The sequence below is a fragment of the Anopheles merus genome, unplaced genomic scaffold (genome assembly GCF_017562075.2).
Source record: "Anopheles merus strain MAF unplaced genomic scaffold, AmerM5.1 LNR4000872, whole genome shotgun sequence".
In the NCBI taxonomy this organism is placed as follows: domain Eukaryota; kingdom Metazoa; phylum Arthropoda; class Insecta; order Diptera; family Culicidae; genus Anopheles; species Anopheles merus.
Window position 1 is genome coordinate 4110 of NW_024428452.1, and position 24177 is coordinate 28286.

Consider the following 24177-nt stretch of genomic DNA (forward strand, 5'->3'; position numbering starts at 1 on the left):
CACTCAGCGCGACGATTCGGGTCGCTATATTGTACGATTGCCCAAACAGACCGACTTCACGGAAAAGCTTGGCCTGTCTAAAACTACCGCTTTGAGACGCTTCGAGCTGCTGGAGAGAAGGCTAGAACGCAACCCACAGCTCAAGGAAGACTATCATGCCTTCATGAAGGAGTATTTGGAGCTGGGGCACATGTCGCTCATGAACAAAGATAATGGGGATGAACAGGCGTACTACCTACCGCCCCATCCCGTATTTAAAGCCTCCAGTACCACCACGAAAGTAAGGGTCGTGTTCGACGGATCTGCAAAAACAAGCATCGGTTATTCCTTGAATGACATTCTATGTGTTGGTCCAATCGTGCAGGACGAGCTGCTTGATATTGTGTTGCGATTCCGCACCTACCAAATAGCACTTGTGGGAGATATAGCGAAAATGTACCGACAAATATTGCTGCATTATGCATTCTGAACACCGTTACATACGGACTAGCACCTTCCTCGTTTCTGGCTACACGCACACTTATCCAACTAGCAGATGATGAAGGGACTGAGTATGCGCTTGCATCTGCAGCCCTGAAACGAAACTTTTACATGGACGACTTCATTGGTGGTGCCAATAACGTTCGCGAAGTTGTTCAGCTGCGTAAGGAGTTATCAGCACTACTTGCCAAAGGTGGGTTTGAGTTGCGCAAGTGGACATCAAACAATCTGAGCGTTCTTTCCGGCTTAAGCACCGAGCATATCGGCACACACTCATCGCTGCATTTTGTACCCAACGAGACGGTCAAAGCACTCGGCATCTCTTGGAAGCCTGAATCGGATGAGCTGTGTTTTGAATCCAACACTGAGGCTGATGAAGCCACGTCGACCAAGCGATCTATTATGTCGAGCATTGCCAAAATGTACGATCCACTCGGATTGATAGCTCCGGTGATCGTGCGTGCTAAGATGCTGATGCAGGAGCTATGGCTACTCAAATCCGGCTGGGATGAACCTGTTCCTAATCACATCTGTAAAAAATGGAAGGCGATTCAGTGCGACTGGAAAACGTTATCCGAGTACAGGACTAACCGTTACGCTCTCTTACCAGATGCAACAGTAGAATTTCACACATTTACCGATGCTTCTGAGGCCGCCTACGGAGCATGTGTCTACGCTCGTTGTGAAAACGCGGCGGGAGAAGTCCGCATCAGCCTATTAGCTTCGAAGTCTCGAGTGGCACCACTGAAGCGCGTCACGTTGCCGAGGCTTGAACTAAGCGCAGCTGTCCTGGGCGCCCATCTGCATCATCGCGTCAAGGAGGCAATGCAGATCGTGTGCGCCGAATCGTTTTCTGGTCCGACTCAACAGTGACGCTAAAATGGATTGCGTCACCTCCCAACTCCTGGAAGACGTTCGTGATAAATCGAGTAGCTGAGGTGCAACACTACTCTCATCCAAGGCAATGGAGGCACGTTCCTGGCACATCCAATCCTGCTGACTTGGTTTCCCGAGGCATGTCGGCAGCACACTTCACGCAGAATCAGCTTTGGAATAACGGTCCAGATTGGCTTGTGCAACCTTCGTCCCATTGGCCCAGCTTAGATCCAGAACCAAGCGATGAGGCGGACCTAGAAACACGCCAGGTGAGTGCTGGTTTAGTTTGTACACAAACTCATCCATGGTTTGGCATTTCTTCATCCTTCACCAGAATGGTACGCATCATTGCATACTGCATACGGTTTGTACGCAACACCAAGCAGAAGGCGCGATCACAGCGACCGATACCGCACACCAATGCATCCAAGACGATCACGCCCAAGTACGTGGATGCTGCAAAAACTGTTCTTTGCAGACTAGCCCAGCAAGATGCATTTTCCGCGGAAATCAAGCAGCTAAAAAAGGGAGAAGCATTGATGAAACAATCACCTTTACGAAAACTTACCCCATTCCTGGATACAGAAGAAGTAATACGGGTGGGAGGAGGATTAAACTTGTCGCAACTACCGTATCAGTCCAAGCATCCAACTGTTCTACCGAAGAACCACAAATTCACTCGTCTACTTGCGGAAGATTATCATGAAGAGATGAAACATGCTAGTGGAAGGCTCTTGCTATCCCGCATTAGAGAGCTGTATTGGCCACTGGACGGACGTCGCTTGGTAAAAAGCATTGCAAGGAATTGCTTCCGCTGTATTCGGCAAGATCCCGCACTCGCCCGGCAGCCGGTTGGCCAGCTTCCACCATCCCGCATCACACCAAGCCGACCGTTTTCTGTAACCGGAGTGGACTACGCCGGTCCATGCTATTTGAAGCCAGCGCACCGGAAGGCAGCAGCTACTAAGAGCTATCTGTGCGTTTTCGTGTGTTTCGCTACGAAAGCTGTGCATTTGGAACTCGTAGGAGACCTCACAACGGCGGGATTCTTAGCAGCGCTACGCCGATTCACATCACGACGCGGATGGCCAGCCCACATCCATTATGATAATGGGAAAAACTTCGAAGGCGCAGCACGTGAGTTGAAGGAGCTTTTTGATCTGTTCAACGACGAACAACACCGCAACACCGTGGCTACCAAATGCGCTGACCGGGGAATCACTTGGCATTTCAACCCACCAAAGGCTCCACACTTCGGCGGATTATGGGAAGCCGCTGTAAAGACAGCGAAGCGACACCTCTATCGTCACCTGGGCAATAAGCGGCTGTCGTACGAAGGCTACTGCACTGTGCTCCACCAAATCGAGGCAGCGATGAATTCCCGTCCGCTGTTGCCTTTGTCCGACGATCCCAACGAGCTAGCTGCACTCACACCGGCACAATTCCTTATTGGCACATCGATGTTCGCCGTGCCTGAATCGGACTACACCCAGCTGAAATCCTGCACGCTAGATGATCTTCAGAAGTGGCAGCTTTTGGTTCAGCGATTTTGGAAGCATTAGGCCACTGAGTATCTACAAGAAATGCAAAAAAGTTATGCAAGTGGTGGCAGCAACAACAGCAACATACTTCCCGGCAGGTTAGTGATCCTCATGGACGAATCGTTACCCACCACTCGTTGGCTTCTCGCGCGTATCGTTGAAATCCATCCCGGTGAAGACAAGATAGTACGCGTCGTTACGCTTAAGACAGCTAAGGGAATAATTACGCGATCGATCACGAAAATATGCGTTTTACCGCTCAGCACTGATAGCGAAAACCACGTGTAATGTAGGAACCAACTTTTTGTTGAAATTCGTCAAGGTGGGGAGGATGTTCGAGCAGCTACGCGAATCGAGCAGATTTGAACTGCGGATCGGATCACATCCGCGCCCGTTCATGTACACATCTCTTCTTCTTCTTCTTCTTGTTTGGCTCAACAACCGATGCCGGTCAAGGCCTGCCAACCCACTTGTGGGGTTGGCTTTCAGTGACTTATTGATATCCCCCATAGCAGGATAGTCAGTCCTACGTATGGCGGCACGGTCTATTTGGGGCTTGATCCCATGACGGGCATGTTGTTATGTCGTACAAGTTGACGACTGTACCATGAGACTGGCATCTCGGTACACATCTCTATCGATCTTAAATTAATAAATGGAGGGCGAAAAGGCTTTTTCACTCTCTTCATCACCAGCAATTTCTTACAACGGCTTCGGTAATTATTAGCAGCAAAAACCAAAGAAAGAAAAGGAAACTTTATCCGAAAACTATTCGCGACGAAACACACTACTATTCTTGTCTTCAGTAATTCTTGTCGTTGAAATAATTACGTTGAAATTACCGGATGTTGAAACTAACAAAGAAACCGAATTTTTAGGCTTAGGCGTGGTGCCAAAAAAATAGTTTTTATTATAAGCGTTTTGTGGCTAGTTCGGTGAATTCGTTTTACTGAAAGGGGCAGAAACTGCCGTTCATTCCCTACTTAAACTATTTTTGTCCTATCCGCGATGCGCTTGGCTGACAGTTCGGCGGAACCCTACAACGGTTACAACACCGGATCTTTCCGAGTTTTGCTCATTATGTCGCAAAAAGCCAGGGGTAAAGCATTTGTAGCACTCTGCAAAATAGATGCTGTATCATTTTCTAGCTCAATCCTTGCAATCATATAATTTTCTTCTGGTTTTCATGCTTGTTGATCAAACGTGACAAAACATCGGCATTCCCAAATTTATTTGTTTCCACATATTCTATATCAAAGTCATACAAGAGCAGTGTTAGTGCAAATCTTTGCAATCTATTGGCCGTGTAAATGGGAATTCCTTTTTTCGATCCGAAAATCCGTAGAAGTGGTTGGTGATCAGTTTGTAAGCGGAAATGTCTACCAAAAAGCATGCGATGGAATTTAGCAACAGCATACACGACGGCTAAACCTTCACGATCTGGTTGGCTGTACCTCTGTTCAGTTGCTGTCAGAGCACGCGAAGCATGTTGTACTACTCAACACTTCCATCTGGCAACCTATGGGATATTGTAGCACCAATTCCGATGGAAGATGCATCTGCTGAAACAATTATTTCCAATCGTGGATCATAATGCATAAGTAGAAGATCAGACGACAATATCTTTTTCAATTGTAGAAAGGCATGCTGACACTTCTGGGTCCAGCAAAAAACATTCCCCTCTTTAAGCAAATCATCTAGGGGCTGCCTTAACGTTCGCATGTTCCGCACAAACTTGCCATAATAATTGATCGCTCCCAGGAAAGAACTCACTCCTGAGACGTCAGTTGGAGGTTGAAGTATTGTGATGGCCAAGATTTATCTGGGTCAGGTCGTAACCCTGTTCCATCAAGCAAATGACCTTAATATTTTATTTGGGACTTATGGAAACTACATTTCTCAGCCCGAATGGTAAAACCATACTCCTGAAGTCTAACCAGGACAGCTTGAAGGTTCTTTGAATGGTCTGCGTCGTCTTTGCATCCAACCACAATGTCGTCTAAATACGCAGCAACTCCTTCAAGTCCAGCCAACATGGTATCCATCAACTGCTGGAATGCTCCTGGTGCAGTTTTGATACCCGGTGGTAGCCTGTTATACCTATATAGGCCTCGATGCGTGTTCACGTCAGCAATTCACGACACTTTTCATCAACCTCAACTTGGAGGAAAGCATCGAACAAGTCGATCTGACTAAAGACGCAACAACTTTGCAGGCTAGCAAAAATATCCTCAGGAAGAAGAAATGGGTATTGGTGAGCCATCAATGCATTAGTTAAACCGGTGGAATAATCCCCACAGATACGGATACTTCCATTTGCCTTTCGCACAACCACAATCGGCGCGGCCCATTCGGAATATTCTACGTGTGTGACGATATCTTCCCTTTCCAATCGCTGAAGTTCATCATCAACCGCTTGCAACATAGAATACGCCACTGGCCTTTTTGGGCGAAAAACCGGAATGGCTCCTTCCTTCAACACTAGCTGCACCTGTGTCTTCATGCATTTTCCCAGACCATCTGCAAACAACGCAGGATATGCTTCTTTCAGCTTCTCAGCATCCGTTACTGCATTCGCAATGCGCCGGCAGATTGATGACAATGGCACATCCCAGAGACCGAAAATGTCCATGAAATCCGCACCTAACAGCAACAAATCAGCTTCTGCGACGTGTATAACACACTGGTGGCACTGGTCGACAATCTTGGCTTCACATATAAAATTGCCTATAATATTCTATGAACACTATGTAAGTTTCATTATCCTTACATAACAAATAACCAAGGAAAATGCAAAATAAGGTTTAGTAGCATACTTATTTACTTATCCGGCGCTACAACCGATTTGCGGTCTTGGCCTGCCTCAGGAGTGTTCGAAACCGCTCACGGTCTCGTGCTTTCGTCTGCCTGTCCGTTATCCCGGCCTTAATGGCGGACGCCTCCACGCCATCTTGCCACCTCAATTTGGGCCTACCACACCTCCTCTGTCCTTGTGGGCCCCCTAAAAAGACTTTACGGGCTGGGTCGTCCGTTTCCATGCGTACAACATGGCCAGCCCACCGAAGCCTGGCGAGCTTGATACGCTGTACGACAGTGAGGTCGCCGTACATCTCGTTAGCTCGTCATTATAACGGCTCCTCCATTGTCCTTCCACACATACGGGCCCAAGTATCCTTCTGTGCATTTTCCTCTCGAACGCGGCTAGGAGGGTTTCGTCAGATTTGGACAGTGTCTATGTCTCAGAGGCGTATGTGAGTACCGGAATTATATGGGTACTATATAGTCCCAGCTTCGTCCGTCGCCACAGGTTCTTTGAGGTGAACTGATTTTTACACCCCCGCACAACACCCCCGCACAACAAAATCGAGCAGTTTTTGAGCTCGCTTTCTAGCTCGCTTTCTAGCTCGCTTTCCGCCGAAACCGATCGAGAAAGCGAGCAGAAATGTCCGAACCCGCACAACAAAATCGAGCAGTTTTTGAGCTCGCTTTCTAGCTCGCTTTCCGCCGAAACCGATCGAGAAAGCGAGCAGAAATGTCCGAAGAACCGATCGAAGCTCTTGATCGGTTGAAGCGTTTACGGTATTTCGAGAGAGCGCGCTGTATGTGTATGTCTCTTTTTGACAAAAAAGCTCCGGTACGCGACCGTGTTGGCGCAAAAATGATAATGGGCGAAAAATAGTTCACACCCACGTTCTCTTTCTTCTCTCTTTTCCCTTTCACCTCGCTTTATCGTTATTGGTTTTTGCTCTCTACCCGCTGCGCAAAGCGATCGAAAAATTCTCAACCTCTCGCTCAATGTCCCGCTGCGCAAAGCGATCGAAAACTCAGCGTCCCGCTGCGCAAAGCGATCGAAAAATTCTCAACCTCTCGCTCAATGTAGCTAGAGAGCAAGAACCAATATTGATAAAGCAAGGTGAAAAGATGGAGAAGAGGGGAAGGAGGGGAGAAAGAGAACGTGGGTGTGAACTATTTTTCGGCCACTATCATTTTTGCGCCATCACGGTCATGTACCGGAGCTTTTTTGTCAGAAAGAGATAACACATACTGCGCGCTCTCTCGAACGACCGTAAACGCTTCGATAGATCAAGAGCTTCGATCGATTCTTCGGACGTTTCTGCTCGTTTTCTCGATCGGTTTCGGCGGAAAGCGAGCTAGAAAGCGAGCTCAAAAACTGCTCGATTTTGTTGTGCGGGTCTCCACACTCAGGGTACGACATCTTCCCTGTTGCTGTTCTGGACTCAGACAAAATTTGTGTCTCTACAGTTATTGTTCAAAAAAGTAGTAGCTCTTAGGATCTGAATTTACAAACAAATATCAAAATGTTATGTTCTGCTAGTGATATTGCACTAAATTTAATTGAACTACATTAAGTTTTAACATATCTTTCGTAAAAGTTCGGCAGAGTATTAAAATGTCGGTACAATTTGTCATGAATAACTTAAATTTTAAGATCTTCGCGCATAAAATTATGACGCGCGCTGTGTGTGCGGCGGCGTAATTCACTACTCGTATAGCCGTCTCGTTTCTTCTTGTGTGTGCTTTACCGTTGCTCACCGCATCAAGAACATTGCTGCTCACACACACGTCAGTCTGTGGCAAACAACTGGAGGAGGAGGATGTGTCGGTTTGCTCCAGAAATCGTGTGTGATTTTGGTGTTCTGGATTTGGTTCCATCGCTGTTTGTTTTGGTGAATTTGAAAAGGTAAGAATCGCCAACCGATGTAAAAGTGTGAGAGTAAGATGATGCTGATGGTGACTGATGCTTTTCTTTGTTTCTTTTCCTGCTTTCATCCACTGATGGCGTCGAGCATCGCCAAGGATGTGTTCGAATGCGGAATATTCTAAACGAGGAGCTTCATTCCGGATTTTGTTTACGAAACATACAAAAAAAGAGTGAGTAATCTTATTCTTAACTTTCATTTCTTCAACAGCGCTGAACTCATCCTCCAGCTTACAACGAACGGTCAACGGATGAGGAAGGTGAGGAGGGACGGCAAAGTTACACGCACAAACGTGCACACATCCGCTATGTCGGAGAATGAGAACATGGGAGGGGGAGTCCGGCAACGTATAGAGCATCTTCATTTACGCTCCCTCGTGCGTTCGTGCGTTCGTGCGCTCGCGCGTCTATGTGTGTGTATGTGTGTTCATGCCTGCGTGCGTGGCTGTGTGTGTTTTTGCCGCCTCGCATAACCAGATCCTACGGGATCACCTTGCGAAAAACACCAAGAGAGGGGGAAGAGTAGGTGTGTGTGTGTGTGTGTGTGTGTGTGTGTGTGTGTGTGTGTGTGTGTGTGTGTGTGTGTGTGTGTGTGCTTGCATGCGTGCGTGATTGTGTGTGTGGTTTTTGCTGTTTCGCGATCTCCTACGGAATCACCTTGCGAAAACACACGAGGAGGAGGGGTTGGGTGTGAGTGTGTGCTTGCCTGGGTGCGTGCGTGGCTGTGTGTGTGTGTTTTTGCGTTCGCGTTCTCCTACGGGATCACCTTGCGAAAAACACCTTGGGGATGAGGAGTTTGTGTGTGTTTTTTTCTTTGCCGTTTTGCACTCTCCCGCGGGTCTCCATGTGAGCGATTGTTTTTTTTTTGTTTTTCAAGAAGAAAAAAATCTTCAAAAATACCAGAGGGGAGGGTGTGTGTGTGAAAAATAAAAGAAAATATGTTAAACGATGCTAAAAATTAGTCTGAACTCATTGCAATCCGAAACAAAGCGAGGGGGGTCATAAAATGTAGTACACATGCATGCAACATGTATCGCGCCGCCGCGACGTTTCTCGCTTTCAGCCCGATAGGAGCTTCTAAGGGATTATTTTAATGGGCGCCCAGATAGAGCCCGATGAGACCGAAATCGCATGGATAATGGTACCGGGGGTGTAGCGACCTCGACTGTACCACAGTAGATGCAACGAGATCAACTGCGGAGATCTCGGCCGGCTACCATAACAAATGGATTGAAGAGATAAGGGAGAGTGAGTAGCCGTGTAGGACAAACGTGTGCGGTTTAGATTGGATAGGGTACAAAGGTTAGCTGCGTTAGGAAATAAAGTGTGTAATTGTTCTAGCTGTATAAGTGGTTTTTTGGTTCGTTTTGGGTGCGGTAAATTTTAGTGCTAATTATTGTTTTTTTTTTTTTTAAATAGAGTTGTTCTAATTTACGGTTCACATGTTATAGGAAGCCAGGTGGTGTAGTACTGAGCATATTTTAACAAACCGCCTTTTAGCATTAGCGACTCCGATCCGTTGGTGCAACGACTTCAAGTCGGGGCGAATCAAAGGTCCATAAATTGCTTGCACACATTCATACCACACACATGCCCATAGCCCCCCCCCCTCTCGCCCTGTTCCATGTCTCCTTCTCTTTAGTTAATTACAAAATTTGACTAGGGCTCCGAGTGAAAATTAATTTTTTTGCATTACAACATGCCCTGCTATCGCAAGCCTGCGACGCGAATAGCAGTTTTCGCGTGAAACCAGCTTTCTGTTTTATTGCACAATCGCAAAGCAGTGGCTCCGAGTACAACACAGACACGTTTCATCCCAAGCGCCACAGATTAAGCTTAAACGACTGGAAAATTGAATATCCATACGAAAAAAATGAAAGCTTCACAGCTTCATTAGTTTGATTAATAGATGGCGTATTACAACTCATCATTATATTGCTATCCTTTTCTTGCAATGTGTTTCGACAAGTTTCATCTTATAATGACCTATATAGCCTTCTAACTTTCTGAGCAAAAATCTATATTATGAATGGTCGTGTGGTCAGATACGTGGGTATCAACACCAACGACCATTACTCAAATCTCACTTGCTTCAGTACTGGTGGTTTCCGTTGGAGTTTAGTATTTAAACAATCGTATCGCCGTTCTAGTTCTAGCGATGCATAACTTCAATGCGAAACCATCAACAGTACAGAGGAAATGAGAAAGCTCTCCTCCAAGCGAGGAAGCTCCACAGGTTGGATATCCCACAAACAGATGGCGCCACCAGCTTTTTTGCTATTTTTAGAATGCATGAGTCGTTTGCCGTCTGCTAAACGAAGTCTTTCTATATTCCGTTTAGGTAGAGAATTTGAGGCGTTTAGAAGCCGTTTAGTGGTCGTTTAGTGGATTTGTGGCACTTGGGATCTCAGCCAAATTCAAGAGAAACTTCAACTCACTGGAGCGTCGTTTACCTACGACCTTCACAGTTGGTGTCAGCCGATTTTCGTGATAATTTCTCCGGCTACGGACCGCTGTGTTGATATGATTTCGAGGCCTTTAAATTTTTGTCTGGATGTGTTGTATGCTTGTGGTTGTGTAACGGGCTTTCGATGGTGGTCAAGCGCAGCGTTGTGTGCATTCGATTCTCGCAGAAAATGTCTCCGCATGGTTTCGGTGTGCTCGTGCATCCACACAGGCAAAGAATTATGTTTCTCTCGCTACCCAATGCCTTGGGCCAACGATGATTAAATTGTATGATTTCAGCTGTGCGCGTGTGTTTCAGCGTTCTGCGCTTTCGCCATGCTTAAAAGGGTGGACAAGAAGAGCGAGGAATGAAGTGCAGCCTCACTCTCTCTCTCTCTCTCTCTCTCTCTCTCTCTCTCTCTCTCTCTCTCTCCCTCTGTCTCTCTCTCTATCTCTCCCTCTCTATGTCTCTCACTCTCTTTCTCTCTCCTGCTCTTTCTCTCTCTCTCTCTCTCTCTCTCTCTCGAATGATCTGTCATTGGTTACTTTGTGTACGTTCGACATACATTTGACAACCTTGTTTTGGGATTTTACGATTTGGAAATGAAGGTTACAGTTGAAGCTTTAGTTAGTTAGAGAAACCCCGTATTTTACAACCTGGTTTGAGCAAGTTAAGAGTGTACGAAAAGTGCGCGCACTGTACGGAGTGTGCGAAAAGCGCGCGCACTGTGCGAAGTGTGCGTAAAGTGCGGAGTGCGCATGCACTGTGTGAAAAGTGCGCGCACCGTGCGGATTGTGCTCGCACTGTGCGAAAAGTGCGGAGGGCGCGCACAGTGCGGAAATGTGCTTCATTGTGCTACTATACCCAACACTAGCTTTCTTTCAAATAGGTGAGTAAAAATAATTGGCGCTTTCCGCTCACATTCCGCAAGTTAAAGCCTGGATTTATGCAATCCATCATTTTCTGTGCGAAGCTTTGAAGAGCACGTCATCTAGCTCCTGTGTGCAGCGCTCCCTGAGGTGCGAAACTTCGCTCCTAGGAGCGCATCGCACAAACGCTCCTGCGTGCAGCGCTCAGTAAAGTGTGAAATTTCGCTCCTGAGAGCGCATCGCACAATCGCTTCTGCGTGCAGCGCTCAATCGCTCCTGGGAGCGCATCGCACAATCGCTCCTGGGAGCGCATCGCACAATCGCTCCTGGGAGCGCATCGCACAATCGCTCCTGGGAGCGCATCGCACAATCGCTCCTGTGTGCAGCGCTCCGTGCGGAGCTACCTGTTTTTCCTGTGGGCAGTGCGGGAGCGCGCACAATAAGAAGAGCGGAGCGATTGAGGTACCTCTTTCGCTCTTGACCCAACACTAATCAGCATATCGATACCCAAGTTATTCAGCCCGCCGCATCATCAGTTTGATGCCGATGTGCTAACTTGTGCTCGCGAGCTAGCTTGATCCTCTCACTATGTCTGTTGGCGCTCGCGAGCTAGGCTGTTTTTTTATGAATGGATTTTGGACCAACAGGTCGCTCACGAGCTACCCTGTTCTTCTCGCTACGTATTTTGGATGGGCACAGCGCTCGCGAGCTAGGCTTTTTTTTTGCATGGATTTTGGATAGGCAGTGCGCTCGCGAGCTAGGCTGTTTTTTATGCATGGATTTTAGATAGGCAGTGCGCTCGCGAGCTACCCTGATCTTCTCGCTACGTATTTTGGATGGGCAGGGCGCTCGCGAGCTTGGCTGTTTTTTCTGCATGGATTTTGGATAGGCCGTGCGCTCGCGAGCTAGGTTGTAGAGCCGCTGATAAACAGCTGATTTTAAAAAAGCAAGGTATATTTCGACGTATACAAAATGGATTATAGTGGTTATAATAATTATCACCTAACCTGATTTTTTCGCTGTATTCGCTGTAGGAAACTAGTTATTACGATAAATAATATCAGTTTTTTGTAATAAAAAAAGTATTTTATTTGCCTCACGCTATGTTTTTTTATACAGGAGGACGGCTTTGCCTTATTGCTTAAATACTCACTATTATAATGATTTTTGTAACATTCGTTCACAGAGTGACAATTTGTTTTTTCTTCCTGCTTGATTATAGCTATTGTCTAAAAAGATCATTATTTCATTTATGAACAGATGCCACGGATGAAAAAAATACGGGGAGCACAATTAATGAAATGAAAACTCATTAGTGGTTGTTGTGCTCCCATCGAAGATGTTAAATATGTGTATTTTTTGTATTGATTTTTCTCACCATTAACTATATACTCTATTATTCGAGAACAATCTGCATTAATTAAGCAATACCTCACGAAAGATATTACCTACATATCTTGTCCAATTGCTAATATATGGCTAGCTTGAGCGGACGAATCACCGCTCGCTCGTGATTCGCAGTAAGCAAAAGAGCCAGCTCGCTCGAATCGTCGCAAAGAATATTTTTGCCCATGTCTAAAAAAACCACCATTCCACCAATTGAAATACCTGAGGCTTTAGCTAGATAGTTTTATGATACATCTGCAACATATAATTTTCCAGCTTATCTTTTAAGCCATAAATTCATCTCTGAGTCCAGACCCCTTTCACTCATTGACGCCTCCGACCAAAATTACAATAGTCTTTTTCTCTTTATGATCTTAATTGGGCCCTTAATAAATGCCGCGGTCCCGTGCTACAGACGTCAACTCGAACGACTCAATAACATACCCAGAATGGACCGTCCACGTAGCAAGGATTGACTATCCGGCTATGTGGTAATGAATTAGGTCTCGAAAGCCTGTATAGGCCGGCTTGTCCATGTAGGACGTTACGCCAAATAGAAGAAGAAAAAGAATAAATGCTGTGGTATGTCCTCAGGCCCTGACAACATTGGTTATCCAATGCTTCAAAATCTCCTTTACCGGCCCAAAACAGTCCTCCTTCAGATTTACGATAATATTTGGTCTTCCGGGAACATACCGCACGACTGGAAAACTTGTTTCACAATTCCCATTCCAAAACCCAATAAACCATCACATGCAATAGATAATTACCGCCCGATCTCTCTCCTGAATTGCATTGGCAAAATCATGGAGAGAATGGTAAATAGAAGACTGACGCAAAAATTAGAAGACCGCAGCCTCTTTAACACCAATCAACACACCTTTAGAGGTGGAAAAGGTACTTAGGCATATTTTGCCGAACCTAATGAACTTTTAGAAACCCACCACCCCAAATCCACCACATTGACTGTGCAATATTAAATTTAACAAAAGCTTTTGACAGAACTTGGCGATATATAATTCTTGAACAACTCAATATGTGGGGTTTTGTATTACAGCTTACCTTCAAAGCTTCCTTTCAGATCGCACATTCAAAGTTTTAATTGGAACTCAATATTCTGCCCTGCATGTCCAAGAGAATGGTGTTCCCCAGGGTGCCATTCTCTCTCCCACTCTTTCCTGATTAGTGTACAATCCCTCTTCCGCCCCAATGCCCAGCAACGTTAAATGTTTCATGTATGCTGATGATATAGTTCTTGTCTCAGCATTCAACAATAGAACCAAATCACGCAAAACTTTACAAGAAGGAGTTAATACAGAAATGGCCACGTTCGCCAGGTTACACAATTTTACACTCCAAATCCAAAATACTTTACATCTGCAATAGCAAATATCATACACTAAAACCCATAACATACAATAACTCAGTAATACCAAATACACGCACAGCCGATATCCTAGGAGTGACTTTTGATCGTCAATTAACATTTAAAGCACACACTACACGGGTCAAAAGAGAAGCGAAGAACCGTATTAATCTTTTCAGAATGCTTGGAACCGGTCAACATCGCGCCTCCCGCCAAACAAATCTTTAAATCATCAATAGCTGGCTTCTACCTAAACTACTCTACGGCATCAAAATAGTCTCCCAGCAACGGGAAACTTTCCAAAACAAATTGCACCACTCTACCGCGGTATAGTAGAGTCTAGAGTCACTCTTCCGCTGTGCTACGTGGGCTTTCATCACGATCCCCATAGCATCACTTCTGTGTGAAAGCGGACTTCAACCCTTGGACCACATCATCACCGACAAGATAGTAGCAGCTGCTGGACGAATGATGGAGAAAAACATCAAGGCCGATGCCCTTATTCAAAGGGCAAACGCCGAATTCACCACGCTCACAGATCAAAAACTCCCCAGTCACCAAACTCATCCAAATCGGTAGTCGCCCTTGGTACTACCGCTCACCACAAATAGACTGGACCATCAAAAATCAGCTTCGGGCTGGTTGCAATAGTGTCATTGCTAACTGTCATTTTGCCGAATTCGTTCAGCAAAAATACCATGACCACCAACTCATATTCACAGACGGATCAGTACAAAACGGTTCCTCTGACTGTGGAATCTACTCCAGCATCGACAATAGCGCCATCCGACTACCACACCATGCCTCAATCTTCACTGCAGAAGCAATAGCCCTGGTTATTGCTGCTGATGAAGGTCTAAACAGAGACAAACCCAACGTAATTCAATGACAGTGCAAATATTCTTCAAGCAATGGAACCTGGAATCTGGAACCACCCGCGACCCGAACATCCAACAACTCTGCAATTTACCAAATTCACCCCAAGTCACATTCTGCTGGATTCCTGGTCATACAGGTATGCAGGGAAACGAAAAAGCAGACCGAGCCTGCGTAGCCAACGCAGGACGTAATAACCCGGCCTGCTGCCATAACACTCTTCCACTCCGTGACTTCATCCGCAATAGCAAAACCATCATCGCCAGTAGCTGAAATGGTTATTGGGTTAGCAGCGGCCGCTCTTTCCTGAGAACCATCAAGATCACAATCGATCACCCCTATGCAGTTACTGTGGCGTCACATCTTAACCGAATGCCATGGATATTCTGCGGAACGCATGCAAATTGGACCACAGCATCGATACCATCCTCTCACCAGACAGATTGCCAGCGTAAACTTTTAAAATTCCTTCGTATCACTAATTTGTATGAACAACTCTAACCAAAACCACATTTGTAACAGACAATAAAATCAACGCATAGCTTTAAGTAAACCGAGATTACCCGGTATAAGGTATTTTGGAAGCCACTAATGGTTTGCAAAGAAGAATGTTAGATTTTAAGTATAGAATTAATCAACCGCCGAGGCGAAGGAGGCCAATTGGCTCAAAGTCTCTAGAAAAAAAAGAAAGAAAAAAAAACGCATCGTAGCAATCAGCTGATGTGCAATGTAAACAAATATCGTGTACAAAATCGCCATTTAATTCCTTTAAAAAACTTCAATATCAAATATTTCGTCAATTTTCAATCGACAGCTAATTATTTCTTCCCATATGTAAATGTTCTTCTTAAAATGATACTCTTTTTAAGTGATTTTCGAAAGCGGATGTTTTATCTCACCCAACCCTTTAGAATTTTCGCACTTGTCAAATATTTCACCAGTCAAATAGTTCATTTCACTGTATATTTCGTACCTCGTCTGGCCCCACAGTTATAATTTATCTGACATCGCATTTCTTGTCCATCGCATTCTTGTCCTCATGACTTTTGTATCATCTTCAGAATATGGACAATATTTTTGAGGCCTGGGAGGATGGTGTAATCAAGAAGCGATATTGCTCCTTTTGTGTTATTTTTTTCCCACTTTTGCCCCGCTACTAACAATTCCCAAATGATTGAACATAAAAATTAGTTTAAAAAGTAGATCTCTTCAATTTTGAACCATGTTATATGTACAAAAAACAGCAATAATAGAAATTGCGTTGCTTGATAATATTACCAATTATTTTGTTTCTAAAATTTGATATATAATAAATTAAGCGCAACAATGAAAAAACGCTTTCTCCTGATTCGTGGGTCTCGATCATTTAGTTATTTTGTCTCTTCACCTCAAAAGTTGTCAAAATAAGCTCTGTTCGCGGCTCCTTTAATGTTAACAACTTTTCCAAAAACAAATTGCGAAGGAAGTGTGAGGCAAGATTTTGTGAGAATAATTGGACAAAACACGCAGGAACATTATTATGCAGTTTTCCAAATAACAACAACTGAGAAGAGGATAAAACCTTGCGCGTTGGAATTTTAGGAGGAAAACAAAAAGGTACAGTGGCCGGCAAAATAAAGTGGCCACTACATACAATTTTACATTTTTTAATTTTTTTCCGGGAAAAATGAAGTAATTGTACTGCTTTATTTTTTGAAACATTGTTCTTCATATGCTTAAGAATGCGCAGTACCATAGCATAACAAAAATGAGAAGTTTGCTTCAAGAAAAATTATTTTTTCAAAATTGTTAAAAATCACTTTGCCAAAATAAAGTGCCCCCTTTGTTCATTCTACAGAAAATATTTTTATGAACAAATATAACACCAAACTTATAATTTATATGCATTTCTCTCGCATTCTTTACATGTTCGAGGATCTTTGATATAATTTATTTGTTTTTATCTGCACATATTTGGCAGTGGTTCTTCCTAAGAGTATTTCAGAGCTTTAACATATTTTGTTTTACTTAATCACGTCATTTTCACCACATTTGCATTAAAATTTGCACACTAAATCTCGATAACATTAAAATTAAGACTGAGTGAGAGCCATTAAAGAAGTTTTATTCGATTTGATTGAAAAAAAAATCTACGTGTATAACTTGAGTCGTCTTCCTGTTGTAACATCAATTTATTTACTAACTCCGTATTTTTCACAGAAAACAGATAAATTCACACAGTATGCTTATATAGGTATTAGCTTCATTACGCCGTCGATTTAAATCATGCTCCCCACTTCTCGTATAGGAATCCCCTCCCTGGTCATCACATTGCACTCTTCATACATATTGGTTTGTTGGATCGCGTCTAGAAATTTCTAGAACATCTGTTCTAATTTGGACTCATCTGTCCAAATATCAGTTTTTCAACAATTTAACGATATATCTGCATGTTCTTGATCATATTGAAGCGAATTGGCTTTGTTAGTCTTGCTGTAGATCGGGCGAGGAGCTTGAAGGACGCCACATCTAACGGACACTAAATTACGAAAATGGCAATGTGATAGCTAGGGGGTGTTTATCTTTAGGAGTAGCGGGAAAACTGGTATGAATCGAAAGTACAACTATGACTGATACCTATTTTAACATTCTTCATCAATAATTTGGGAAAAAATAGGTTTTGGAAACTGAAAACATGTTCCTACAGGCTAACATCTCAACACACATAATCAATACAAAAAACATTTCTCAACTAGTATCGTATAAAACACCTTGCATGTCCTCCATAAAGTCTAAATCTTGGTGCCATCGAGAATTTGTGGCAGATTATAGGTGCGAAGGTGAATAAAACTGGTGTAACAAACAAATAAATGTAAATTTAATGCTCTTGATAACGCTTGAGAAGAATCAGATGCGAAAACTAGATGCAGAACTAGATAAACCTTTAAAAATTGAAAAAAAAAAATACGCCAAAGATCCTCGAACATGTAAAGAATGCAAGAGAAATGCATATAAATTATAAGTTTGGTGTTATATTTGTTCATAAAAATATTTTCTGTAGAATGAACAAAGTGGGCACTTTATTTTGGCACAGTGATTTTTAACAATTTTGAAAAAAAATTTTTTTTTGAAGCAAACTTCTCATTTTTGTTATACTATGGTACTGCGCATTCTTAAGCATTTCACAAACAATGTTTCAAAAAATAAAGCAGTACAATAACTTCATTTTTTACAGAAAACAATAAAAAACGTAAATTGTAAGTAGTGGCCACTTTATTCTGCCGGCCACTGTAGTTTCTCGCTAGTGTCAAAGTAGCAAGTGAATCATTATGGAGATGGCGCTAGTGTGTAACGTACTTTCAATCGAAATAAGGAGACAACTTTTGAAGCTCATTTTTAATGTCTATATAATACAGAGGTCGCCCAGAACATTTGATCAAAAAGCGTGGGAAAAATTTGGCAGCTGGGTGAAAAAGCTTCAATAGTTTCATCGCATTGAGGTTTTAGTTGTTGTGAATTTTTGCATTTTTTTCAGTGGTCTGAATGCATTTTCGGCCGTTTTTACAACTTTTGTTCATAATTATGTTAATTATTCATGAATAATGACGAAAATAAAAAAGATAGAATTATATTGGAATTAATAATTATGAAAAGATTAGTGCCCAAAATTAGGACAATCATGTGCAGCTAAAAAGGATAAAAGCTAGGAGGCTAGATTCCAGATGGTGGTCATTTTTAAGTGATTTTTTTTTAAATTCAGAAAAAAACTGCTTCGGCCGTATTGCTTATTTTTAAGTGATAAATTGCTACAAAAAACTACTCCATGTCACTGTACATGAGAAGGAAATGTATAGTTACACTAGGTTTAGTGCAGAATATGCACAATTGGCCCGAAAAGTGTTTGGCTGTGTAGAATTAGTGGGACAAAAATACCCACTCTTTAAGGTTGAAATGAGCAAGCGTGTTGGTCAAGACTAATACTCACAATTTGATATCTCAACCAGATCGTGAAATTGTTTGTATCCATAACTTATTTTTTCATATGAAAATTAAACTTAATTAAACCAAAATTATTATTATTAATTATTAAACTAAAAAACAGAATAGATGAGTAATTTTCTAGTACTCATCAAATGATTTTTAATGTTATTTAATTACGTGTTTTCGTTGAAATCGAAGTATTTTAATGCTTAAGTTCTTAGCATAACGAGTGCGTGGATTCTATTGTGGCCATAATTCGCCTTTTTATGTTAAATTTTCAGCTACATGAATACTTTTAGGACTCACTGTATCTATCAGAGTCATACATTTATGAAGATTGAATTTCGTTAACATTTAATATGTTGTTAATATTCCTCGCTGTTCAAATGAAATAAACTTCAAAACTCAGTTCCATTCCAATTATTTTTCTTCTTTGGCACAACAACTGATATCGGTCAAGGCCCGCCTGTACCTACTAGTGAAGTGAGCTTGACTTTCAGTTTCTTATTGTTACCATAGCAGGATAGTCAGTCCTACACGGTCGGTCTATTCGGGGCTTGAACCCATGACGGGCTTGTTATTGAGTCGTTCGAGTTGACGACTGTACCTCCAAACCGGCCCGCCATTCCAATTATACAAGGGTTTTTTTCAGGATTCTTTTATTAGCATCAATACGACAACTACAGCGACAGTCTTTTTTCACTATTTGCGGAAAATCCGGAGGAGATACATGAAAACTGTGATTGTATGAATTGTGCAAAATACTATTTAACATCTTTGTATATTTTTTTAAAAATTTTAAGCCCATTAATACATCACATATTATTAAAAAAAAATTATAGTCGTACCAAAAGCATAAAGACACTTCGAAAAATAAATTTTATGTTATTGTTTTTCCGCAGAATGATAATTAAAACGTTTAGTAAAGTATGTAAGTTTTATTGCGTTTCAAAATCTGGTGTCAAACACACGTGTTCCGTTTCAATGCATCATTCGTGACAGTAACATTCATACAAATAATATATTCTAGGATCGTTTCACAGTGTTATAACAGCTTTTTAAGGATTTTATGATTTTTAAAATAATAATTATTATTTTTATTTGTTGATATATGTGTTTCTTGAGATTTCAAATAATTTAAAAAAAAGTTTGCAATAACTATTGTTTTTAAAAACCAACCCAAAGAGAGTAAAATAATTTTAAAAAAATTCTTTTACTTGCCATGAGAGCCTATCAATTTAGCGAAGAACTAATTCGAAAGACCCCAATTGTTTGCTGTTGTTACATACGTTGCGGAATGAAATCATAACCTGATTTTTTTTCCTCCCACCACCTACTTCAACATCGATGTTCTCTTAGACCGGTTCAAAGGCGCCCGAAGCCGTCTGCTTGTAAAGTTTGGTCGTGTATCCGCAAGACGTGTAGGTAGTTTATGAGTCTAAATAAGGGCTGGCTGAGTTAGAAATGTTGCATGTTGCATAGAAATGTTACATGTATTAGTAAAGTATTTGTACTACCGGCAGGGGTATGTGGAAAGGGTATTGTGGTAGCCCCATTGTCATTGAATAAGGTATTCGTCTGCACTTCTTTCGAAACGTTTACGGGCGCCTTTGTAGTGTAGTCATATAATAATGGTCTTAAATTAAAAAAAAATACAAAGTTGTGAAATAGTATTTTGCACAATTCATTCATTCATGTATTCAAATTATGGATACAAATGGTTGATGGTAGAAATGAGTGTATGAATGGTATGTCAATGAAAAGTATTTTAAAAATGATTTGTGTTAGCATCAATTTTGTGTTAGGTTCATTTGTGATATAATAGGAAATAGAAAAGTATAGAGCGGAGACCTTATTCAGTGGAAGGCCGCCCATCGGGACTTGACTTCGGCAGGAGATGCGAATAACACGGGTAATGAGCAAAAGGATATTTTAGCTTCAGCTTTATTAATTTCATGTTTTTCCATTGATACTATTTGTAATCTGCCTTGAATAATATTGTTTAATGTTATGACTATGTGCTCTGATAACTTTTTTTATATCCTCCTCAGAACGCAATTTCACCTTTGTATTGAACTGTACATTCTCAAGAGCACGAATATAAATAAAAGGAAGTCATATAAACTGCGCTCCACTGTATTTATTATTCGGTTTAACTGTAACGTAACGACAAAACCATAATTACTTGCCTGTGATATAATGTGAAAACATTCGATGAAAACAATATTTTTTCTTTCAGTGCCCTTTGTATGTTTTTACTTCAAATGCATTTTTTATAGCCCCTTCATTAGTAATAGAATTGATGATGTACTATTTTGTATTACTATAGTTTTAGTTTTAGACTTGTGTAAGGCCGGGGTAAGTTTACGATGGCTTTTATCTCAAGATGGTGAAGAATCCGTATAGTCCCCAAGCAATAAGAATTCAGCTGTGAATCCTAGCTGTTTTCATTTGTTGGTATGCCAATGCCAAGCAGCATTATTTTTTTTTACAAACCATAAAGAATAAGCTACGCACATTATTCTAAATCATATAAACTACAACACACATCCAAAGTAATCAAGCAATTTCGTCATTTACAATTTTTAACATATCGTAAAAAAATCTTTCTACCCTGATTACGCTATTATGAGTACTTTTGTATCGTTCATACATACTATATACTCTTTTTGGAATCAAGTGGTTTGGGAACAATATTTGGTATTGATAGAAAACCGCTGATTAAATCTGTTGCATTTTTTGACTTGGGTGTGAGATTAACGCGATTTCTTATCTGCCGGTTTTTCTGATGTCCTTATTTTTCAATCTCCGTTTACGAATGTAATCATCATAAAAGAACTCCAAAATCCATCAATAAGACAAATCCTTATCGACCAAAACAAATAAGGTCTATCTGCCAGAATTCTGTCCGTGTACGTGCTTGGTTGAAGGATAGATATGTTGATAGATACATGAAACGCGTTACAAAAATAAAATACGTATCTTGGTACAATACAATAGTGTAGCTCATCTCAGTTATTTATCTTAAATAACAGAAAACATATCAAGGATTTACAAAGCATTATTCGATTCCTTTCAATTTTGCACCATGTGAAATTTTATGACTTGTCATCATTTTTTACAGAATCATTCCGACACTGTCGCTTTTTTATAAAACTTATTCTTCTTCTTATTATCGGTTCACCTTTTGATATAAAGTTTCTTTCTCTCAGACTTGACGGCTTAATGCACTAACTCTGATGGTGTAGTAAAAATAATGTCGTTCTTTACAACCATAACTTATTTCATTTTTATGTATGTAATAGTAAAAATTTCCATGTTTTCTGGATGTTTTCATTATTGTAGTAAATTCCGAAAACAAAAGCCAACAAGTAGAACATTATTGTGGAATATTATGTTATTTTATTAAAAAAAATATACAATATAAAATTAATTGCATGTCTATACATCTGTTTTGTCTCTTGTTGGCAATGAATCTATCTATTTGTGGCTATTTTTATGTATGCATGAAAATGGTAGTGGATGACCAAACTAGAGATGATCCCATAGTTTCTTGATGTTGGTAACAATGTTCTTTGGCTATTTGAAATGTTGAATGGCGCACGGCCAACTCCTACACCACTAAAACATGTAGTCTAAAATGTAGCCAAGGATATCTACGTGGCATTTCTTGAAGTCAGCTTAGCAAGAAATAGATATATTTTATTCTGCATGTTTCAACTCTTTTTTAGTTCTGTGGCAATCATCCAATTTTCCAACTTGGCTATCAAAGACGGTAAGCTATTATGGACTTCGGTTTTCTAGGAGACACTAACGTATTACGAGATCATACCTCGATGTAAAGTGTCTAGCGATCTGAAACTGAAACCATTTGATGAAAAATGCTGTGCAATTATTTTTAAGTGTTTTGAAATACACGGTGCAACGCTTTTTATCTGGGTTCATAGGAACGTCGAATAACACGGATAATAGGACCTAGCTTATATTTGTTACAAATTCTGGAAGTTGTTTTGATATTTTTATTATGTTTGGTAAAACCAAGCCAGATTTAATTACCTTTATGTCCATTAAATAGAAAATTCTTTGAATGGAAAGATATTTCAAATATGTCACGAATTTTAGTCTTTTCGTTATTACAATTTGTTCTGATAATGATTTTTTTAAATATCCTTTTCGGTACGTATAGTAGAACGTCGATTATCCGGGCAGCTCGGGACCGGACGGTTGCCGGTTAATCGATATCCACGGAGAATAGTCCAATAAATGTGAAATTCATATAACCGTTATAAAATTCACTGGTTTTACTAACAATTTACTATGATTCAATCGATTAATCATTATTATAATATAATTTCATCAACAACTAACTGGTTTTAGTAGGTTTAACAACTGTTGATGAACTAAAATGAAGTTCGAGAATAGCACCAGACACTACACAGCAAGTTTTCTCATCCGACTTCAGTAAAGTTTTTTACTGAAACGATTCAGTACTAGAATATTTTACTGATTTCCAGCATAAATGTCATTTTTTAACTGATTTTCAGTAAAACAATTTACTGAATGCATTTAAGTAACACACATTTTACTGAAAATCAGTAAAATCAGTGTCAAATTAGTCGTTTCACTGAATACAGGTGTCCCCCGAGATACGACTGTATTTGGGACCGAAAGAATGTCCCAAAGCAAGGCGTTAGTCGAAATAGTCGTATGTCGAATATCTGTGAATATAACGTTTATAGCCGAAATTGAAGAGTCGGAATCTATGAAATCGTATATTTTATTTGAAATAATATACGATAAAGTATTAATTTTCCTCCAAAAGCCGTTTACACGATATAGATATTCAAAATTGGGGAGTTGTGGAATCTGAGGAAATATGTTTGTAACGGTTATCTGCACAGAAATTCAAAAAAATACATCAATTTCGTCTCAATGACAACTTTTAACTGTCAAAATCAAAATCGTCGTAACTGCGAATCGTCGTAACTCGAGGGGGTCGTAACTCGGGGACGCCTGTATCAGTAAAACAAATGACTGAAAATGCAGCAATTCATTCTGTCAAATCGACCTGTCAGTCAGAACATCGAAACAAAACAATGCGGTACTCACTTGCTCGTGATGTGCAAAAAATTGATTTGGCAGGCGCTTACAGACAACCTGGTGAAATTTCAGGTGAGATTTCGGCTTACGGGATTAATTTCAAACAATTGGCAGCCGTGCTGGTGTGTAAAATGTTTACTACAATCCACTAGCACTGCTGAAATTGCGTAGTGTCTGTGAGCGCATACTGAACTGTGGTGTAATCGCTGGTGGCAATATTGCATAATTATGCTTGGAAGTTCGTGTCCCCAGCAGCACATCTATCGCTGTCGTGACTCCGACCTCAAAGGTATTCAGCAAGGAAGGTAGCGATAGGATAACGGAAGCGTTACAAACCGTTAGCACAGATGTTAGAGTTAGAACAGATAAGGGCACGAAGCCTAGCACATGAAGCCTAGCACACGAAGCCAAGCACACGAAGCGCAGCACACGAAGTATGGCACACGAAGCGTAGTACACGAAGCGTAAGGCCGAGCAAAGCAAGGTGCGTGAGAGCACCACGCATTAAAGCAGGTGTTCGATCGGACGATCGCTCCCCAACGGTCACCAGCACTCAG

The 24177-nt window shown here is 41.4% G+C and overlaps 2 protein-coding genes across 2 annotated transcripts; both read left to right on the forward strand.

The window, feature by feature from the left end:
• Positions 1–591: 591 nt before the first annotated feature.
• On the forward strand, positions 592–1353 carry LOC121603130. Its single transcript, XM_041931849.1, has one exon. It carries the CDS (start codon positions 592–594, stop codon positions 1351–1353), a length of 762 nt encoding a protein of 253 aa, XP_041787783.1.
• Positions 1354–1691: 338 nt separating this feature from the next.
• On the forward strand, positions 1692–2918 carry LOC121603131. Its single transcript, XM_041931850.1, has one exon. It carries the CDS (start codon positions 1692–1694, stop codon positions 2916–2918), a length of 1227 nt encoding a protein of 408 aa, XP_041787784.1.
• Positions 2919–24177: the final 21259 nt, after the last annotated feature.